We start from the raw sequence: 22,750 nt of genomic DNA, 5'->3' as shown, positions 1-22,750 counted from the left end.
TTTAACTTAAGAAAGAAAAAGGTGTGCTAAAAAGAAGCTTGCTAAAAGAAAAGAAAAGATAAATAAAATGGGAAAGCAAAAAGTCAAAGTACAATCATGAAAGAAGGTTTGTAAAAGAATGTGTGTGTGTGCGTATACATATATAATTGTAAAATTAGAAGGTTACATAAAAAACAAAAAATATCTATATATAAAATGGTATATAGGGATGAATTTTAGGGGGAACGTAAGTACCGAATTCTCTCTCTCTCTCTCTCTACATACATACATACATGGATGACCAAAGAGCTAGGAAGAAACACAACCAACCCCAAGAGCAAGAGCAACAAGCTAGCACTGAGTCGAGTGTCCAAAGAAAGTATTGAGCTATTCTTTACGTCAACTTGTGTTAAGGCACAAGGCAATGCAACATCGACTTGGAAAGGAGGCACAAAAGGAGACTCCGAGGTAAGAGCTATGAGCTCTTTAGAGATCAAGGTACATAGAGGATATAAGCCCGATATTGACAACTGATTAAGAGGGGAACCATGTTAACAGACATTTTGTACCCATCCGCCCACAAAAGGGCAAATGGTGTGGCGCCCAATAAAAAAACACATCGACACGTAACCACCTTCACGCACATTCACTTGCTCGATGGCAAAACTTGATGTGGAGTCCCAATCACACCCGAGCACAATTTTTTTTGAGTGGCCTCAACCGAACTCCCAAGAGCATGTTTGTTAGCACAAAGTAATCCGTGCCTGTACAGGGATTCATACCTGGGAGCCACAGGTGCAAACATGAGGGACTTACCAACGAGCCATTCCTTTTTTGGTGCTCCTAATGAGGAGAATTTAATAATTTATTTAAAACATATCCACCCAATTGTAAAGAGGGAAGAGGACGGGCGCTTTAAATGAGGCTAGGCACTAATTTTACAAGCTTCACGGGTGTGAAACCCCCCTAAGATCAATTCAAGCAAGCATATCCAAAGAAGGGCAAGAAAAAGCCTGAGAGTGAGAGCTTAAGAAAAAGCACAACACCAGGATGTGAAGAAAAAAAGAGCTGACACCAAAAATAGAAGCTAAGTTAAGAAGAAGAAAAGGAGGGCAACGAAGTAGAGTTGCGGAGAAGACGGGTTTGTAACATAAAGGAGGGGGTATGACCTGAGAGCAGAGGCCATGCAAGGAACTTTTGCAAGAGGAAGTGATGAAGCGTTGGAGCAATTTATAGTAAGGAGGCAAGCAAGAGTGATAAGACAAAGCCATAAGTAAAGAGGGGATAGGAGTGCGAAGATTTTATGAGAAGAGAGTCATAACATACGCAACATTAGAGCACATGGAAAGAGCCAAATACTCATGCATAGGTGGTGGGAGTTATCATGGAGATTAGGTTAGGGGGTTTAGTTAGATTGGGGGGGGAGGAGGAGGGATGGGAAATTCAAAATGTATATGTTTGTACAAAAAATAGGTTTTAAAAAAGGGAGAAATGGGGAGGAAAAGTGTAGATCAAAAAGTGTTAAAAATAAAAAATGGGCCCAACTAAAAATTTTACGAGGCTCAATAAGTCAACAATGGACTAAAAGGGATGCAAATGGAGATGTCTCAACCTCATCTCAAATATCTCTAGCGAAGTGGGAGGTCTCATGAGGGAAGTAGCATACTACAGCAACCTGATCCCAGTAGTCCATGTGTCAATAGATCCAGATCCAAAGAAACCTAGAATGTATATCTCTCCTCTAATGAAATGGTCCCTTTTGTGTGAAATGGTCCCTAAAATGGTGGATATGTAAAGAATTGCTGCTCCTCCTAATCCTCGTACTCCCCCTGCGTCCCTAGTCTCATCTTTGTAAGTAGACACCCATGTGTACCCCCTGACTAATGGCAATGGGGCACTCTAGACTCTGATGTGTCTGTGTAAAAGACTATCGTGACCTGTATAGGATTCTGAGAATTTCCCTAGTACTTACCATAAGGTACCATTGCACTTCCAAATGGTGCACGATAGGGTCTTGGAGTAGAGAATAGAGGGTTGAGAAGCACCTCTTAATGACTTTATTGACTACTTCGATTCAAATTCTAGAACTAGAGGATTCTCGAAAATCACCTCATGCTTTAACAAGAAAATTATTCCTTCATTATTTCCAAAGACATTCAAAGTGGGACTTACATTACTTATATGTGCAGAATGCTATTATTCTGATCCACTGGAGTGATGGAAGATGTGCTAACTGAGCTTATAGAGTGCTAGGTCTCTTGCTTTTTTGAGCTGTATCCTTTATAGGTCTCTTGCTTTTACAAGGTGTATCCTTCATATTTATGTGGTCCAATATCTAGAAAACCTTTTCTTACATGAAATTGCTATTGCCATCAGCATCGCTCATTACTGCATTTTTAATGCCACAAATTAAGCTCAGGTCACATGCTGTATTCACAGTTCTCAATCACGTGTTTTTCATTGGGTAAATGTTAATAAGATACGAGGGACTCATATCTCTCTGCCACAAACTTACAATGCACATCCCCAAAGTGTGAGGCAATGTATTTTGAAGCTATACTCATGCATGACACTACAAATAATGCTTCTTTTGAAAGAGATCCATTTGTCTTTTATATCCATTCAGTCTCCCCTTATAATTCTCTCCTACCTTGAGCCTTAATGAACACAAACACAAATAATGCTTCTTTTGAAAGAGATCCATTTGTCTTTTATATTCAGTCAGTCTCCCCTTTTAATTCTCCTGCCTTGAGCCTTAATGAACACAAATGAGCTTGTTTACACCACCTTTTCCAGGATGTTTCAATTAAGCAAAAAACTTAGAAAATTTGCATCCTTTTCATTTACTTTTCTTTAACCTCTTTAATAAACTTTACCAAATGAAGAACAAATTTTATGATTATTCTAAAACTCAACTGTTCTCACAACAAGACCTGAGATCGTGCATTTTCGTACAATACCAGTGGAAGTTACTGATAAGCCCAATCTCAATTGTATGCTTGGAAGCTTACTTAGCCCCTGATTTTTCTAAAAATCAGGGAACCATGAAAAAAAATCGTGGAACTATGCTGAATGACAGGAGAGCCAAGCTTAACCAAACGTGGAACCAGCTTAAATAAGCAAAAATGACTCGGTAGACACAGATTTAATATGCCTTTCGCAAGTGTTGTTTTTGTACACTGAAATCACTCACTTTTTTGTTATCCGCTTCCAAAACATTTGCTTCAAGATGTGCATAGTCCATGGCAAAGCTTCTGAGACAATTCGAACAAGACCTGCAGGCCTCAATATTGATGCAACTTTTTGCTCAACAGAGCTCTGTGTACTTACAAAGCAAAAGCTGCAGCAGACTTCCAAACAATCTGATAATCAGACTGTGCTCCTTTGTGGGGATTTTAAGAAAGGGCAAGATAACCTCCTATGTATAACATTAGCATTGTAACAGAAATATTAGCATTGTAAGAGAATTCTCTCCTGCTACTATGGCACAAGCTGCAGTTGGCAGCAGTTAAACATGATCTCTGTAAAAGAACTCACAAATATACCACTCCATTTTCTCCCTGCTGGTAAAGGAGCAATGTTCTCATGTCAGCGATCAAATTTAACCAAGGGACAAACTGAGTCAAAGCCAATAACGGAGATAATATTACACATTCATATTTAGCTGATAATTTACATTAATAGACAGATCACGATGCTCTCATCTACCAAGACACAATCCCTTTGATGGGGAGGGAAAGGACGGTGAGCAGCTTGACCACGAGATTGATTCTGATTGGCTAAGTACAGAATCTGAAGTGAGGCGGGGTAGTTGGTCTTCTCGATTCAAGTTCTGTGGATAAAGAGTCCCTGCCACAAGTGAATCACTGACAAGACCAGCATTACTGAAGTCTAGTTTTCCAAGTCGCCTGCACAGGACATATAAATCACAGCAAAGATCAGGGAGCTTGCTGAATGAATGAGATTCAAAAGCCTTAAATGATAGTTACATTCTCTAGTGCATTGCAAACCTGTTGTTGACCCGTTTGTTGATTTCAGACAAGTCTTTTGAGGGACTCTGATATGCATGGGTGCTTTCTCCAACACAGGCATAAAAACTTCGAGAGCGAGGCGATAAAATCTGCAATAAATTCACTCTACTATAATGACAAAAACAGGGCATCTGACTATTACATTGAAAAAAGTGCTCCATAGCAGTGGCCACTTCAAATTGAAAGCTTGCATTTTCAAAAATGGAGAATATCGACTATACCTTTGAAGCTCTTAGCGGTGAGACATAGACATTATGAGTTGCAGAAATCTTCTTGGGAGAGGCATCAGGGAGGGCTGGAAAAGGAAATGGTCCAGGAGATTCTGAAAGATGACCCATACCCCAGCGAAGTTATAAACTACAAATTTCATCAGGCATTAGAAAATTGTAATTAACATCAACCATATGTACAATGCCCAGACAATAAGACAATTCTTACCTTCAGTTTTGTCAGCTTCATCAATGTTGCCATTGCTTGAGGTAGAACGGATATTAAGCTGCATCAAAAAGCCTTTGGTGGTAGGAACAAAGATGTCATTGTAAAATCGTATTATATCCCCAGTTTCTTGACCTCCCTGCCATTTCACAAGAAACACTTTGTCAGAGGTCAGGTGCTCACTGCAGCACCTGTATGTACCAAAAAACAAATGCAAATGCTTTCCAAGACACACAACAGTACACTGTAAATGAACCAGAAGATATGACAGCAAGCAGAACCTCAAAAAGAACTCAGTATATTCGTCCACGGAAGTGGGAAAGTGTAGGTCCAGGCTTCCAGCACAGTTCATTCATAGGTCTCAGTTCAGTTCAGTTCACACTCCAGGTTGGACTGAACCCCTAGCGCAATGGGGGCTTTGGTTACAGCATTGGGGTACTCTGATTTATGCAGACCAACATGGAGCTTCATAAGATGAAGCTGTTTGCTACCTCAACTCTATTACTCAAACCATTGCAGCATTATCCCTATGTGAAGTCTTACTTATCAGAGTCGAAAGATCATCCCAGACCCACAGGAGCAAATATATTATTGCAGCAAGAAATAAGAGGGCTCAAGCTTCAGCCTGCAGCCCTTGGGATAAAAGTGCAGGATATGGAGAGTAGTGGAAACCAGGAACTTATTACAGAGGTCATACACAAATGAATGCAAAGAACCAAGAGAGATGTCTTCCTTTCTTTGGCTACACGGTCACTAATGCCAGAAGGTTCCAGATCAGTTGTAGAGGTTGGAAACCTTCCAGAGCTCCTCACTGGGAGAGCTATCAGGTTTCAGCTGACTTGCGGAGATGCTTTTGGAGAAGGCTCTGGAACTCGAAGAAATAGAAGGAACATTGAACTCACTAGAGTGAAGGAAGCACGTAGAGCAGGCAAATGGGCGGTCTACCAGAATGGGCAAGCAGGAATTAGAGATTTCAAATCCAAACCCAAAGACTCTTGAGTTTTAAGCTGATGTTATTCAGGCCATTTTATGATAGTATTTGGGCATATCTATGCATACGCCCATGAGGCCTCCCGAGGACGTTAACATATCTTTCTTTTCTTCCCGAGGACGTTAATATATGTTTCTTCTCTCTCTCTCTCTCTCTCTCTCTCTCTCTCTCTCTCTCTCTCGCACACAAAGAAAGGAGAGTTAGCTAATGCTATGACTTTAAATTCCCTATAATTGCCATCATGCTGTGTGTAGGTGCGTGCATATGTGCATGTACACACTTAGCAATCATTTATATATACATGAGAAGCTCAAACAGATAAGTGAAGTATACCCCTGGCAGTTTTGTTGCAGGTAGATCAAGCAGAACTGTTCGAAAAACGTGGGATTTATGTTGAGGATTCTGCTTATAATGCTGGACAATCTCTTTGAAAGTCAAGTTGAGATGTCTAACCTGGCAAAAAAGGGTACAGAAAAAGGGAATGAGAACCTGTATTTGTTTAAGGTAAGAATTTATGTATACCTGTTAAGAGCTTAGAATAGTCCATTAACAATGGATGAGAAAAAGAGAGAATGAGCTTGAAAGGACAAACCTTACTAATTCCGTAGATACTACAAAGGACGATCTGATCAATGTGCCTATTAAAGAACAGCTGAGTCTCCTGTTGAATAATTTGCTGTACCATTCTATATGCTTCTTCAATGAACTGGTTTGGCTGCTTAAGGCATTCACACAAAACTTTGATTCTAATTGCTGCCAGCTTAAGAACCTGTGACCAGATGGGAACATTTCACAAATCATGCAATACTAAGAAAAATCTGATTCTTATCATCAAAAGCAACAGAGTGACAAGCACTCACCTTCTGGAAAAAAGTGCATGTAATAGTTTCAGCACAAGTCTCCCCTCCCCCCGCAGGACTAGGCCTTTGTGGACTGAACCATGCAAGCATGCATGTTGGCAACAATTACTACAATTCTAAGGAGGATTTCTAAGCCCCAAAACATGCACCAAACATAATGGCATTGCAGGAAAGTCCATATATTTAGAACGTTTGCAAAGAGATATCCTGCAGTGCTTTTTTATATTACCTGGCAAATGCCGACTGCAAAGGAGGTAGCGCACGACTTTTGCCAGGTGTGAAAGCTGAGAAAGCAGATGGTCTTTCCCTGGTAGGGGATAAGATTAAGGTCCCCACTGGAGTGGCAGAAGTAGAGGTATCAGATATAACATCCAATTCTCTGGCAGTTGCTGTTGAAAGCTGCCTTTGAGGCGACAAGGGACTAGGTGCTTCATCTGCAAGGCAACAATAATCAATCTATGCATCAGCTTGCAGTTCTCAAAAAGTACCCTGATATGACAGACGCAAGGCTCCATTGCTCCCACCATTATGACATATCTAAAAGGTCTCCATGATCTTCTATAACAACAGATGCATGTCACATCAAGAATTTGCAGGGAAACAAATTCCATGTGTTGTCAAAATGTTTGTTGTGCCAAGTAAAACCCTTCAATTCTTTGAAGTCATCAAAACTAACCCAATCCACTAGGCCACAACCCATCTCCAGCTGTTGCCAAGCATACGTTTCCCGCAAAGGCATATCAGAGCTCTCATGAGATCTGTCCTCAACGTTCCTCACATTGTTCCAATCACCAAGAAGCACGACATGCTTGTCGGTCATCGCTGCCTTCAAGTTTGCATTAAGCCAAGATGGAAGATGTCGTTACTAGGAGACAAAGGGGTTTGAATGGTGTTTTGTATGAACTATGGCTGATGATAAGAGGGCTAGTGATCTTGTAGATCTAGAATTATAGGAACATAGAGGTTTTCTAAAGGATCAAGGTTGGAAGGATGCCTGTTGATGAATTTATGATTGACATTAAGAGGGCAGTTCAGTATTTTGGGCTTAGACATGAAGCTTTCATAATCATGAGACGTATTTGGGATTAGACGTTCATGCCTTTGTATAAGAAAGCAGTTGGCCTTTCTTTTATGTTGTACTATCTTTTTTTTCTCTTCTATTAATACAATTTTGAAGGCTTTTTCATGCAAAAAAAAGGTTAGAGAACATAAAGCTCTCTTGTAGGCGAGGAGCAAGCTTCACTTTTCCTTGATTGAAAACATCTAGATCTTAGGGTGGTGATGCAGGAGATGGCAAGCTGGGTAGACTGGTTAACATTATCGAGCGATGAGGAGTTCTGACAAGAAGCTTTCTATTAGGGGCCACCATACAATCAAGATTGGAGGATCAGATTTTACCTCAGTAGGCAAAGCTTAAATTCAAGTCCTTAGGGTCCCAATGCTTGAGCAATTTTGTGAAGATCTTTGGATGGCTTGCTAAACCATGTCTATTTCTTAATTACCAACTTTGACCATTTTCTTCCCATTTCACATGCAGAGTCTGAAGTTGTGTAGTGAATCTCTCTCCTAGGCAAGTGATGGAAAATTCTCAGTAGTATTGATTGATGTCAAATTGACTTCCATTTACTTTATATCTTGTGGATTGAGATTTCCGCAAACTTGATATTTAAATAAAGTGCCATAAGGCACAAGAAGCTAGGCACCCGTCTTGGTTTGTTTCAAAAGGTCTATCAAATTCATAGAGACATTTTAGTTGGCATATGGTTTGCAAAAGTAAAGATATAGATCATGAGCTGTGACAGAAAGTGGTGTTAGCTTGAGCAAAATGAAAGAGATCTCATGCAATAAAACTTATGGGCATGAATCCAATAGAGCCCTTTCAAGTATGCATGCAAAAACATAACACTGTTTACCAAGAAAAAACAGGTTAACCAACCTGATGCAAATTCCCTTTTCGGTTTTGAAAGCAGTAACGATGAGCTTCCGTTAGCTAGCTGGGAATGGTCGTCCACTGATGGCTGGGGATCTGCCAGTAGACTCAGACGTTGAATCTCAGACCCTAAATGTGGCTTTACTACAATGAGCAAGTTGTACATCGAAGACCCTTTCTCCCAAGCTAATTTTTCCAAAATTCTCTCCTCAATAGCATTCAGATGTCGCTTCAGTTCTCTTGGCAAAGTTTCTTCATGTCTGATGAAACTTTCAATCACCTTGCTTAGATCAAATGCAGTGATTCCTGTTGGTTCTAAGACAATTGGAAAATTCATTGAGACCGTCTTGTGTGTAGCCAAAACTAGCTCTGCAGAGCAAGCCAGCATGCACCTGTGAAACTTTTCATTTGTCAGAAGTGGTGACAGGTTGTTGCTATGTAATCGCTGGGACTCTGCCTTGCACATAGCACCAAGCACTCTGTGATATAACTTCAGTGCTTCAAGCCTACGCTGGGTAGCCCAAATATCATCCATAGACGAAATGCCTTTGACATCATCAATTGTAAAATTCCTGACCCCCTCACGAGAAAAGACAGCTTCAAGTAAGGCCTGTGCTCTGCAGGTGACCTCTCTTGTAATGTCCGTGTCACAAGACTTGAAATAAGAAAGTAGTTCTGGAGAAGGTTCTGCAGGGAGAGGATCGATGACAGTGCGGAGCCACTTTGCTGTTGTCAGTGTGACAGATATAGGGGTTGGGGGCAACATTTTTTGGTTCATTGACTTATTTGGGGATGGAGAGGGAGATCCAAGTGGAAATGTGAGGTTTGCTTTCCCAGCCATGGTTTTCAGAGGGGACGATATCATGTCATGCTTCCTCTGCACCCAAGCACAAAAGCAGTGGAGTATCAAAATTTTAATTCAGCATAATTGAAAGTTTTTTGAGAAACCTCAATACAACATGTGGGATAGAAAGCTCTTGCCTTAGAGTTATTTAGACTAGATGTCTCATCAGATACAGTTAGACTGTCAGAATCAATGTCATGTGCAAGGCTCTCTTCAGGGAGAAACATGCGCTCATCTATCTCCCCTTGCTTCTGATAAACTTCTTCATAATTCCTATCTAGAATTCTCAGGTAAGAACTCATCATATCATCCTCCATGAGGCCTTTGAAATATGTCAATTCCTCTGATAGATAATATGTAGCAAGAGGAGAACTCATAACAAAACCAAAATGAAAGATCGAGGTGGAACATCAAAATTGCAGACAAATGAGACAACAGTATGTAACACCAATGTACTAGTAGAACCATAAAAGAGAAGACCTGTATCGATCCCTGCGGTTTGTTCTGAATGGTCTGCCACCCTACTACTATGACTTGGTAGAAGAACCTCCTGAATCATGCAGTTGGCCTTGTCCAACATTGTGCGCACATCATCCTCTGATGCATCATACAAATGGCACAGTGAAGATACGACTTCAACCCCACGGGGACCTCGTATAGCTGCATTTGTACAAATTAATGTTAACATCCTCTAAAAACCCTTACATTAAACCTAATTAAACTCTTGTTCATAAAACTGCCAGCTTAAAAACTGAGTGGACAATACAAGGACTTACCAAAGGTTGAGTTGTCATCCAATGAAAACTTTCTTAAGTAAGCTGGCATGTGGATTATCATAACAATCTGCAGCATAAATAAATCCAGTTTCATGGCCACGAACCTGTGTCTATGAAGTTTGAACATGAAAGAGTTCAACAATCAACCCATAAACCTAGATATGAACTCTAAATACAATTTTAAGTGACCAGATAATTCAACTTGACTTAGGAAAGCATTCAGCAACATCATTTAATATGTGAAGCCCACCACAGTGCAGTTTTAATCTCATAACAGTCACTCACTGGTTGTAACACTGTCAACTCCATCTTAACAGTCACAAGGTTGAAAACCATAAACTCCAATTCATTCCCGTACATGTCCAACGGGTTTTGCAGCTTCTTAGATCTCTCTGCATATTCCTCCCAAGTGGCCTGCAGGGTGTAGATGATCTTATGCCATATGTTGATGAAGATGGCTGCAGGCTCCTCACCATCACTAACCTGTAGCGCACTTCCCAGATATTCTAGGCTGTAATGCTGGTCGTCTCCCAAACACCATCCTCTCGAAAGAACTCCGGTTCCATGCGAGGAGGAGGGACAGAGTCCTGAATATCCAAGCAATTGACACTCAAACCATCTATCCTGCAGGCAGGAGAGACCATCTCAATTGGGAAAGCATGAGGTCTCTATATCAACCAAGCTGCCATGCCCCAGACCAAGTCTTGTCGCGTACGTCGAATCCTGGCCACCACAGGCAAAGGCTAGTCCAAAGCAGGACACAAAACCCAGCAAGGACCTCATGTGGCACCCGTGCTTGAGCAAGCGTCACTCCTGTGATGGGGTCCATGCTGAGGCTTCCAACTAAAGCCATCTACCAATGCACAAGGGCAACTCCATCACCTCCTCCGAGTGTACTACACTGAATGGCCAGAACCACTCACCTAGAGCCCAATGCATCTCGCAGAAGGCCCTGCCCTCCCATAAAACAGAGGTGCCACCTAAAATGATCATGTCTATACAAAAAAAGTTTGGTATCGATGGTCAACCACTGCTCCAACTATCCAACAGCTTTTGTTCTCTGCCGATCCCATCATCTCTGGGGCACTGCCACCTCACTCTCACTCCATCTGGAATAACCCATCGAGCTGATATATATCTAGATGAATCCAGGAACATGCCCAAACTCATCCTCCCAACCCATCAAGCTGATATATATCTAGATGAATCCAGGAACATGCCCAAGAACATGCACAAACTCATCCTCCCAACCCATCAAGCTGATACTGAAGCAGATTGTATAGGAATTGTTGCCATCTCTTGTCTTGAAAAATTGCCAGGTACTCTGGCATTTTGGGTCTTGCCAAGCCCCTTGGATGAGCTTCTTCATCTCTTGAATCTTGCCAGTGGCCCCTCCCTGGTGGGCGAGTGCACTTGACCGCTCCTCAAGCTCCACGGAAGCCAGGGATCTTGCAGGACCAATATCCCACTATGCTCTCTCTTGATTCAGAACTAACCCGAATGAGGTTGCTTGGGAGACACAGCCACACTCTCATTAGGCTTCACATTAGTGGGCACCCTTACCCTATGAGAAAGGCCTCCGTGAAGATCCAACAATGAGACTGCCAGCACTCTCTTTTTGCTGGGCAGGACCTCGTAGCAGAAGCTTCCAAGCCTCAGCCTAGAGCCAGACCCCTGATTATGAGCTTCTCCAACATGGCTCTACTCTGTATCTATAGATCGACGATCCCCATGCCCCCCTCTACCTAGGGGAGAATCATGGTCTTCTAGGAGACCTTTGCCTGGGTATCATGTGTGCTGTTCAAGCCTGCCTGCAAAAAATTGTGCCCCAAGCACTTCAACAGCCCCGCTGTGTCCCTCATGTAAGCACAACCATGAGGCGATGTACCCGACCAGTGCCAAAATGATCTGGTTCACCATCAACACTTTCCCTGCCAAAGAGAGTCTAATTGAGCTCTTTGAAGCTCTTGATGGAGACTAAGTCCCTCTTGAGTGTCCTACCTCGTCTAAAAGTGTGAGGAATGAAGCTTTGTGCTGGTCTATTGAATGAAATCGATTGTCCAACTGGCCCACCCATCCTGCAGGAGGGACGATCAAAAGATGCCAAATCTATGCAATGGCCTGCTGACCTCCTACTAAAACAGCACATCTTGAAGCCTCACCCTTTTCTAGGGGCACCCCTACTGTGGTTGTTCCACCTCTTGTGCAAGGCCCAATCACACAGGAAAAATCCATCAAGCTCTCCAAGAGCCCATCTTGCCAGCACTGCCCAAAAGAGAAACTAAAACTCCCTTTAAAGCTCTAGGTTGTTGGAGTCACCTCCAACAGTCCAAGAATCTATGTCTAGAGGACTCTATGAGCAACCTTTAAAAGGGCACTCTGTACTATTGCATAAACCTTGAGGATCCCAGATCGACACGTCAAAGTCTTGGCATAGGAAACATGTCGCGAGATAGAGAACTCGATGAAGCCAAGAAAGATATCACGACCTGTGTGTAACACAATTAACCAATACCCAGATGCTAGTCAGCTGGTTGACCAAGAGCCACTCAATCAAACTGTGACTACAACAAAATAGTCGCACAAGACTGGCAATAGCTGCTGGCAATAGAAAGGCCACGTACATGTGGCCAAGAAAGTTGCAGTGAGTGTAGTCAAAGCAACAGGGACCAAAATCCAGAAGCCCAACAAGGGGCCACGGGCCATTGAAGGCTTGAATGTTGACGAGACACCTAGCAATGATAGCAGAGTTGCAAAAGTGACAAAAAAAGCCGGGGCACAAATAGCCTAGCAGAGAAGGTGCTACTTCGCGGATCAACAAACAACTATCAACCTTGCAAATTGATCGAACAGTCTAATGAGATAGAACTGCAGCACATATAGACGACGCAAGAGCCGAGACAAATAGTCTCTCGGTGGCAAATACTGGCACAAAAGCTGCAAACAAAAAGGTAGCAGCCGTATGACATGTGGCAAAGCTCGATGAAAGACTACAATTGTGGATAGCACTACACGACGGATCACAACATGTGGAGGAAGACCATGCAGACTTCAAACAAGGCCCACGACACGTGACAGCTTGTAAAGAAGCCAAGAGAAAAAACTAGGTGGCTGAAAATCACACATAATCAAAGTAGTCCTCCATGAAGTATATGGATGCAAAAGGGAGTAACAAGGATTAATCAACTTGTACCAACGAAAGATTCGCACAGTGAAAGCTAGTGGACAACGAAGCCAGAGCGTGAAAACCGATGACAAATCTAACCCCTTGCTATTTAGGCATCCAACTTTGTATGTGGGATTTGCCCTTGATATACTTGCCACTTGTCATTCAACAGTGAGGTCAGCCCTCTCCTTTGCACACTATGCACTCATGATTGTGCACAATCCAATAGCCCCCCTTAATCATGAGTTCAGTTTTAACTTCAGTTGACTTTTTCCTCACGTGCTGGATCCACCTTTTGGGAGAGGTCTCTTGGAGTGGCTCGATGACTAAGGCCCCCTTGAGCACATGGCTCCACCTTAATTGCCACATGCCGAATTGTTGATAACTCACTAGTGTTCAACTCATAGAGACAAAGGGTGGAAAACAAAGTCTTCCAAAGCTTGTGTGGCTACGTCTAAGCACATGGACTATGCTGGGGCTTAAAGAGTGGTCCAAATCCGTGCAGCACCTAAGGGGTAGACCCACCTCAAGGACCCAAGACATCAAGAAAGAGATTGAGACTCGCAACCTACCTGCATACTAGTTCAAGGGGGTGTGCGACATTTAGCTAAGCTTCTCGCTTAATTGGCTCATTGCCACTGTGGGACCACAACGACGTCTATCTCTACGACAAGCAATCTAGAAGATGGAGCTTGACCATGTGCTAGCCAGAGTTCTCAACTTGTCTATTCTCACCAATCCTCCAACATCTCCATCATTTAGACCTTCAACATAAGATCAAACGAGAACTAGAGTCCATAGCTCCTCTTCTAAGGCCTAAAAGGTGAAGCACCACAATGGGTGAGTGAAGCTACTACTCACTATTCTAATGGTGCTGCCTTTCAGGGGCTGCAAGATCAGAGGTGAGATCTCTGAGGCAACAGGGTGCACTTTGGGTACTTCGATGTGGTTCCAGTGTCCCACGTATCAAAACTCTCGTGGGAGTGGTTGGCTTGGGTGGGGCTTACATCCTAGAGGAAGAGCCGAGTCTATGAAAATGGGCATTGCACAATTCAAAGAACTCAAAATCAAATGCTCAAAACACAAAGAGACAAGAAAAAAGAGGAAGAACTTATTGAAGTGAGAGAGAGGGGGGAGGGAGAAGGGACGGCTCAAGGAGCAAGGATGAGGGGCGCGTCCTAGGAGGAGGACAAGTGACAATGGTGATCACGGAGGGCAGAGAGACATTGAGGGTCAACGGAGAGGGGCGAGAGAGTGGAGAGGCACGCCCGTCTACTGGCAAAATGGGGGCATAGCTGAGGGGGAAAGTGGGGGGGGGGGGGGCAAGAGATCATGCTCGAGGAGGCTAAAGATGGGAGCGGGAACGAGTGTAGAGACTAGAAGGATAGGATGGAGTACGAAGGAATCTTTGGCCCTAGCCCTAGTTTTTAGCCTCTGAGTATCAAGGCCTTTGAGCCTTACACATACGTGGACAAACTGCCTCTTGTGAGGGAAACAATTAAGGAAACCGGGAGCAAAACTTAAGCGACAGAAAGACTCAAAAGCTTGCAAAATGGTTGAGTGCATCACCGATTCGTGCTTGTATAAAGGCATGGATGATACAAGCCAAGAAAGGTGGACAATGCAAAGTAGGGAGAGTCTATTTAGACTCGCCCGTTGATCCTAATCAACAAACAACTACGCGGGCTTTTCCCGCACAATCCCTCCCTCAATGTAGAGTGAGAGGAGTGAATGAGAGCCCAATGCCTTTCCAGAGGAACTAAAATCTGTCCTTGGCAAGGGGTTTTGTAAACATATCAGCCAACATGTTTACTATATGCCAATACATGATTTGAGTTGCTCTTTTAAACAAGATCGTGCACGTGATGATATCGAATATCAAGGTGCTTACTTTGTCCCATCTTTGCTCAAGAAAATGCAACCATTGTTGTCGTTGTAGAGCAGCATTGAAGAAAACAAGAGCCTAAATTTCATTGCTCAATTTGCAAGACCAAAGATGTGCGGCACACCAACATGTATTCGGCCTTAGTCGAAGAGAAGGCAATAAATCGTTGCTTCTTGCAAGCCCAAGAAATTGGGAGGAGGTGAACATAGCCACTAGTTGAGCAGTGGTCATCGAGGTCGCCTAGTGGTGCCACTTAGTCAATCATGTTGAACTTGGATCCCAAGGCAATAGTGAAGTTCCCTAGAATCTGTCATTAAGAAAGTATGTTTGAGTTCATCCTTGAAGTGCTCCAAACAGTGAAGATCATCACATAAGACCATCAAATCATTCACGTAAAGTGACACAACCAGGAAAAGAGTGGAGGATGTGTAGATGTGGAGTTATTGTAGTCGTTGTCTTGTTGGGTGAACCCACATGCAACAAGCCTTGCTTTGAAGTGTCAAATGTCGCCAATTGAGTTGTAATTGACTTTAAACACCCATTTGCTACCTATTACCTTGTGATCAGGTTGGAGGAGAACCATATCTTGTGTTTGGTTTTGTTGTATAGAAAGAATTTCCATGCCGATCGCTTCCTCCCAATTTGGCCAATCTGGTGGGCTTCCTCGGCAACTAGCACATGGCCACAAAAGAGCTTTCATCAAATCGAACTAGTGTATGGCAGGGGCAGGGTCGTGTTGAACAACGGAGGTATGGGGTCGATGAAAATTGAGAAAGGATGGACAACGAGACTGGCTTAGATATCAAGCGGGGGCAATGGAGTCTACAGAGGCCACGGCATTAGAAGAGATGTAAGATTGATGGTGGGCAGGGAGTGGCTACATGCATCGAGGAGGGGTAGATTCTTTGCCACACTATGGAGGCATAGAGAGTGAACCAAGTGGAACTGCACGCGAGGAGGCTGGGACGAATATGTGGCATCAAGGAGTGGCGCCAGCAAGGCTAGGGCACGTGAAGGAAAAATAAGAGGGGGTGAGGCAATCCATGTGGAATATGTGACGGTTGACGAAGCATCAAGAGTGTCAACAGACAAGGGGGCAAGGCATTGACTCATGCTCAGGGAAGAGAACATTCTAGGAGAAGTCCATTGTGCAAGTTAGCTGGTGGAAGGCTTTGAAAGCACTGCAATTGGATGCATACCCCACGAGCAAGCCAGGTGATCCAATTTGCCGTGCTTTTTAGCTGGCACGTGGACGATGACTCGCCATCCAAAAAAACACGAAGGTGGGAAACCTTGGGGGATCTACCAAACCAGAGCATATATGGAGTCATCATCATCCAATGGGCTATGAGGGGACGCAATTCAGAAGATAGACAACTTCCGATCATAGATATTTGGGAAGCGCTTGATGGTGGAGCATGCATCCTATCAGATCCATGGCAGTGCCCTTCTTTTTCTTTGAGACTCCATTTTGTTCAAGAGTGTAGGGAATTGTGAATTCCTTGTAAATGCCCACAGATTGACAAAAAAGATCCAATTGCAAATTTCGATACTGGCCGCAATTATCACAGCACATTCTTTTAATTTTTTGGCTGGTTTGATTTTTAACCAAGGCTTTGTATTCCTAGAAGTTTTCAAACAATTGATCTTTGCAAGCAAGGAAATACATAAAAGCAAAATGTGAAAAAGCAGTAAAGGTTACAAAGTACCTCGAGCCACTGATTGAAGGTGTTTGGAGAGGTCCGCATACATATGAATTAGCTCGAGGAGATCCTTGGCGCTACATCCTTCATGGCGTTGAAACAACTCCTTATGATTCGTGCCATGTACACATCCATTGCACAGGCTGCTGTAGACACCCTTTCAATATGCAAATCCAACAATCAAAGAGTTTTGTGCCATACCGTCAAGTTTCTTTGTGCTGATGTGACCAAATCTTCTATGCCGCCATGGTTTGCATGAGCGATGGCTGTAAGGGCATATTGTTGCGGGCAGATGGCAGCATTTAGTTGTTACAAGCCTTAATGGCGCTGATTGTGTGCAAGAAAGGTGTTTTTGTGGATGAGGGAACAACACCATCCTTGAAGAGTACTTTCAAGTCCTCGATTGTCCAAAACTACCACCAACATTAGGTTCTTGACAAGTTGAGGTTAATGATCCCGCTTGCACAATTTGGAAAAGAAATGTTGATCGACTCCTTCCCCACAACCTGAATGGACCCAGTCACCAATTGCCACTTTCCCTCTAAAAGAGGTTGGTATGTCAAGAAAGCTTGCAGATCCAAGCACCTATGACATGTAGCACCTGAGTCCAGATATTGGGTGATGATTGTCAGATTGCATACCCCTAAATGCAAGTGTGTGCCCCATACCGTTGTTGCTTTCACGACAAGACGACCTCATCCTGAAGAATTGTCACCAGAGCCGTTGGCGACGTGATCAACAAAAACTTGCACGAATCTACTCAAGCATCTTCATATCATCAACACATTTGGGGCAATCTTTCACATAGTGGCCTACCTCATTGCAATAATAGCATGTGCATTCAGACTTTGATGTTTTCTCCCACACTATGTCGGCGTTTGACATTGTAGGGACAATCGTAGCTCGTGTGTTCGCCCATCCTTCTAGGATTGTTGGTTTTCTTAGTCGCAAGAGGGACTACAATGAGCACATGGTCAGAAGGCATGCTAGCCAAGATTGTGAAGGCCAGTTGGTTCTTCAGAACTAGGTCCCTGCGGCCGCCAATTGTCGAGCGAGAGCTTTGATTTTCTCTAGATGGGGGGGTGACTGGCTCGCCCTCCAAAGAACCCATGCGGTGTTGCAAAGTTAAAATGCTTCCAACGTTTTGCTCTTCATGTGACATGAAGTGTCTCCAAGGCTTCATGGGAAGTGGCACATTCTAAGAACGTCTCCCAACATCAAGCGTATGCTTGATTTGGCTTGCTTCTCTTTGTTGCAGAAAGTCTTGTAGTCCATCGTGCGAGCCGTGATGACACTTGTAGGCATGGTCGTTGTTGCGACAACTGGTGGAACATTGGGCTGAGTACTACCCTCAGGAACATTCACTGCCAATTAGCACACTCTTTCCCTCTGAAAGAGGCTGGTATGCCAAGAAAGCATGCAGATCAAAGCACAGGTGACATGTAGCACATGAGTCCACGTACCATTGTCGGTTGGGTGCCGTTGGCAGCGTGATCACCAGAAACTTGCAAATGAACACGAATTTGCTCATGCATCTTCATTTCCTCAAGGCGGTTGGGGCAGCCTTTCACATAGCAGCTCACCTCGTTGCAACCAATGACCATTCACCACCACTACTTCTCTTCAAGCATCATACAAAGTTTCCACTTCCAAAGACTTTAGTTTGGTCCTTCAAGTCGCTCAAGGACTAGGGAGTTGATCAAGGTGATGGGGTCGAAGGCCATGATGATGAGTGAGGAAGTTTAGGATATGAATTGGATTGAGGCGTTCCTAGATGGCTAGAGTTGGAGGTTTTTAGAGAGATGAACATGAGTGAAGGATCCGTGGTGAGCAGAGTATTGCGGGACCATAACCATTGTGAGGGAAACAATGAAGGAAGCCAAGAGGGGAAGCAGGGATATGCCTACGCGACACAAACACTTAGAAGCTTGCAAAACTATTGAGTGCGTGCATCACGAAACATGCTTTGTATATATAAGTCATGGATGATACAAGCCAAGAAAGGGGGACGATGCAAAGAAGGTTGCTCCTAACCACTAACAACTAGCTTTGTAATTGATACGCGGGATTATCCCGCACACCTCTCTATTCCTCAAAGATCTTGTAGCTACCCTCAGCTGTAGAAATGAATGAAGCGATACAATCAGAGGTAAGGATGCACTAATACAAACATCGAGGACACTTGTAGGCACACACATCATACACTCTTGGATAACCTCTAATCTATACACATGCTTTTACATTTACATGAGAGCATATACCGATACTACTAGGACACAAGGTGAGAGTCGGGACCTGACTCTTAAGCTCCTTGCTGCTCCCCCAAGGCTGATTGCTGCTCAGCTGCTCACTGCTGGCTGAGGCAAAAGGTATGTCTCTTCTTATAGGGCTGAGGGAATGCTGGGGAAACCTGGGATCAATCAATAACTATGCGAGAGCCTCACCATAGGGTTGATGAGCTGGTGGACCAGGACTCTGCTGGCCAACTGCCATTGGTCCAACCAAGTCAGGCGGTCCTATGTCTGGACAGCCCAAAGATTATAAATGCACAAAATGATGATGCAACAGAGGATAATGTGCAGAGGGGATGCACGTGGCAGTTCTAACCTTGTGCAGGATACCCATTGACATAAATGTTGTATCTCCACATGGTACGAGTCATCTTACCAATAATGACAAGCCCACTAGTTAATCCTTTGCTCCTTAAATCATTTGAAACAATGGCCTCCTAGAGACCTGCCTGCTTCAACTAAAATGGTATCCTCTTATTCACTTGACGTCAAGCCATGTCCTCAGATCATGACCCAAATCTCCCGGCTTGCCATTACACAGACCCCAATTACATCGTTATATTATCCATGTTTGCCAAGGATGATCTGTGCCATCAGTAAACACTTTCTAAAAGGACATGTTTCCTGATCAGCAGCTACCTTTCTCCAATTCACTGTCCCAATAATAGCAACACCTACTCCTAATGACAAGCCCGCTACTTAATCTCCTGCTCATAGCAATGGCCTCCCAGAGATCTGCCTGTTTCAACTAAAATGGTATCCTTGACGTCATGGTATGTACTCATATCATGACCCAAACCTCCCGGTTCATCATTACAATAGACCCCAATCACATCATTATACTATCCATTTTTGCCAAGGATGACTCGTACCCTCAATAAACATTTTTCTAAGAGGGCATGTTCCCTCATCAGCAGCTACCTTTCTCCGCGCCACTGTCCCAATAATAGCAACACCTACTCCTAATAAATTTTTAAAGTCGAACTAGATATGTGATTGCATATATCTAGATGAATCCAGGAACATACACAACATCATCTTCTAAAAACACAACATAGTGCAGTTTCAATCTCATGATAGTCCCTCATAACGTCTGTTACTGAATTTACCAGTAATCTTATTGAACAGAATAAACCCTTACATTTGATGCAAAGATGGGAGTCAAGCAACTGGAAGACTCACATTACGAGAACAGGGGATCATCTATTGGAACCAAGCAAACATCCAGGAGCCTCCCCTTGAAGCCAACCCTAGCTTCATGCTCAATATAGAAGTGTTAAATGCCTCTCGTTTGATCAACATTTGACAGTTTGATATCGTGTCTTGAATACCATTGGAAAAGCAGCAAGTTACCATGACCAAGACTCAAAATAAAACTATACACCTGAATATTGAGACAGTGACTGGGAATTGGTCCTCTTATCAAATAGGTTATGCTCCAGCCTATAGTGCAATTACACACTCCTTGTTCGGTAGTTTCAAAAACTTGTGATACTAACAAATGTTGGAAGTTTCACTGGGAAATGTACAGGTAAACTGAGCAGAAAAACTATAGAGAACCAATACTTGTCAAACTGGTCCAAAAATTTCTCAGGCATATGGAGACATAAGATTAGAATGATTCTGAACTTAGAAGAATGGCAGATGGATAAAGATTTCCTTAAAGAAGTGATTCCAAAGAAAAGGCTTTGCCCTTACAAGAACAGCAATGAGGCCATTGGTACATGCTACCAAGTCGACAAAATGACTAGGACCATGCCTTCGAAGAGCTAAAAACAGCATCCAACCAAATCGTAGATGACTGCAATTCGAAGTTTGCATACATGCAGTTGAGGGGGAAATCCTTCCCTGTGAGCTTCTAGGAGATAAGAAATATCCAAAGAAGTTCCTTTCGTAGTAGCTGCAAGAATAGGAAAACCAGTAAGACTGTAAGAAGCTTGCTGCCTCGACTTAACATAGAAACTCCATACAAACAACTCGTGGAATTCAGACGCTTACTTGAAAAGGACTTTTGAATGGACAAAATTTGCCTGCACTTCTTTTGCTTGCTGTAGTACACAAAGAATCGTGTCAAACAGTCCTACCACCCACAAACAGAACTTTGACAGACAGCCAGAAACTCCCACGAACAGCGCGGGGCTGTGATAGTATGTTCATCTTGGCTTACCTGTTGGAAAGCGTCCCATGAATCCCCATACGTAGATTTCAAAATGGAGTGCGCTTTTAACAAAAACTGTGGCAGCTCTCTGAAGAAGTCTAAGATGCTGTTTCAGCAAAGTACATGGATCAGAACATCTCCCTGGTTAACAAGCAAATTTTCATCCGACCTGATGTACCTGAGGTTCGTTCGTTTCAACAATTGGAAGAGGGTAAGTCCCACATTCCCAGCCCCACGGGAGCTTCGATTGAGTCTCAGTGCAAAATACAATATGCAAATGTTCCACCACCTTGCCGTTTCCTCTTCCTGTAGACGCACTCTCGCTTTCAGTACATGATGAGGGAATGTCCTAAGCCACAACATCGATACAAAATAGCTCTGGTTAAGATAGCACTCCGTACAGTTCCGGAACCAAGGGTACCGATGCTAGCAATTAGAAGAGTTTTGGTCTCCTTAAATATTCGAAAAGCGTCGCGTTGAACGTTTTCATCCAAGCGAAGGTCGACCTGGAATAGCGGGAAAAACCGTGGCACAGGCTTTAGTATCCTGGACCCGTGGATGAGTCGTTTCCTGCTGTCGACAACTACGCAAAACGTTCGACTGCTGCCAAAATGTTCCTCAGGGAAAAAGGTGAGCGCGATAGTCACAAGGCCAACGAACCTGGCAGAGCCGAGCGAATTGAGTCTCTACAAGGTGCATGTCAACCGGCGAGCAGGAGTTCTTGTGGTCGACGACGTGGAAGGTGCGAGGAAGGTGTGGAGGCTGAAATGCAGAGTAAGGCGAAGGGAGGAGGGGAGGAGAGAAGGGAAGGGGATGCTGAATCATGGGGAGGGATGGAAGGATGGGGAGATTGTGAATGGAAGAAGGTGGAGGAGGAGGAGGAAGAAGATGAAGAGGTTAGTGTATAAGGAGAGCTTGGTGTATATACAGAGCAGAGAAGAGCAGGAGGAGGATGCAGGGGAGGCCAGAAAACGCTTGTGCATGAGAAAAAGCGAGGGAAGAAAAACGCGGGAAACCATTCCCCTCCTCCACGTCTACCATTCCAGCTGACGTGCTCGTCCTCACGCTTTCCACCTCAGCTTACCACGCCAGCATTCTCCTGGACCCCGCGCTTTGTCCTTTGGTGGGCGCCACGCTGGCACGCCCTATCGTCGATTCCTTAACGTCACGTTTTATGTTCACGTGGGAGGCCTCTTAAACACCAACCTTCCTCTCAGCGGTCGGCTGCCTTCTATTAGACTAGAAAGCTAATCTAAGTATTCTCTTTTCCTGGACAATACTAAATGCCTTTATTTGACGCGGATCCTTAAGTGCCTAAATTCCTTCCCACTTCTCTACCTTGCTTACAGCCCCACCAACCCCTATGTTCTAAAATTCTGCCCAAAGAACAAGATGAATTGGCCTGCCCTAGATGGTGAGTGCAAACGGGGGTGAATTACAAGGAGTAGGGAATCAACGTCGCCCGACATCAATTCCTAGGAGGAAGATCGGGCACACCAGAGGTTGAGAGTCGGTTGCCCCGGTTTTTCGATCGAAAATCGATGACTGATGCCAATTTTCGATTGTCAGTGGCGGGGGGAGGTAGCGTCGATGACACACCTGGCGGTTTTTGATTCGTTGAAATGGCAGCGCATTTTTGGACTTCGCGCGTGATGACCAGCTGGCGCGGTCTTTGTTGGAATCTGCCCGATTACCTGTCTA

At 43.8% G+C, this 22,750-nt stretch overlaps 1 protein-coding gene across 2 annotated transcripts; it reads right to left on the bottom strand.

Moving 5' to 3' along the window:
• Positions 1–3,108: 3,108 nt before the first annotated feature.
• Positions 3,109–21,988, bottom strand: LOC147879923 (retinoblastoma-related protein-like). 2 transcript variants are annotated; one of them, XM_087371508.1, is made up of 18 exons: positions 21,710–21,988; positions 21,451–21,555; positions 21,228–21,355; positions 21,059–21,155; positions 20,890–20,939; positions 20,590–20,791; positions 9,847–9,913; positions 9,551–9,730; positions 9,208–9,413; positions 8,233–9,103; positions 6,526–6,730; positions 6,297–6,369; positions 6,029–6,205; positions 5,770–5,889; positions 4,449–4,584; positions 4,232–4,332; positions 3,990–4,099; positions 3,109–3,887 (listed from the first exon to the last, which is right to left on the bottom strand). In XM_087371508.1, the coding sequence occupies exons 1-18, from the start codon at positions 21,872–21,874 to the stop codon at positions 3,680–3,682; spliced, it is 3,201 nt and encodes a 1,066-aa protein (XP_087227634.1). In that variant the 5' UTR covers positions 21,875–21,988; the 3' UTR covers positions 3,109–3,679. The 2 variants fall into 2 exon arrangements, with proteins under 2 accessions (XP_087227634.1, XP_087227635.1); XM_087371509.1 differs by having other exon boundaries at positions 9,551–9,667.
• Between the last annotated feature and the right edge of the window lie 762 nt (positions 21,989–22,750).

Source organism: Dipteris shenzhenensis, chromosome 33 (genome assembly GCF_047967505.1).
Source record: "Dipteris shenzhenensis isolate YYH24624 ecotype China chromosome 33, Dip_SZ_1.0, whole genome shotgun sequence".
In the NCBI taxonomy this organism is placed as follows: domain Eukaryota; kingdom Viridiplantae; phylum Streptophyta; class Polypodiopsida; order Gleicheniales; family Dipteridaceae; genus Dipteris; species Dipteris shenzhenensis.
The sequence above is the reverse complement of the archived record's forward strand: the minus strand, read 5'-3'. Positions and strand labels throughout refer to the sequence as shown.

What these genes read in the sequence shown, in the direction of transcription:
- LOC147879923 (XM_087371508.1), bottom strand. Translation starts at nt 21,874, where the DNA reads ATGATTCAGCATCCCCTTCCCTTCTCTCCTCCCCTCCTCCCTTCGCCT. An exon ending in AATTCGCTCGGCTCTGCCAG is followed by an intron (nt 21,556 to 21,709) that starts GTTCGTTGGCCT and finishes CCGCTATTCCAG; the next exon opens with GTCGACCTTCGCTTGGATGA. An exon ending in TTGAAACGAACGAACCTCAG is followed by an intron (nt 21,156 to 21,227) that starts GTACATCAGGTC and finishes TTGCTGAAACAG; the next exon opens with CATCTTAGACTTCTTCAGAG.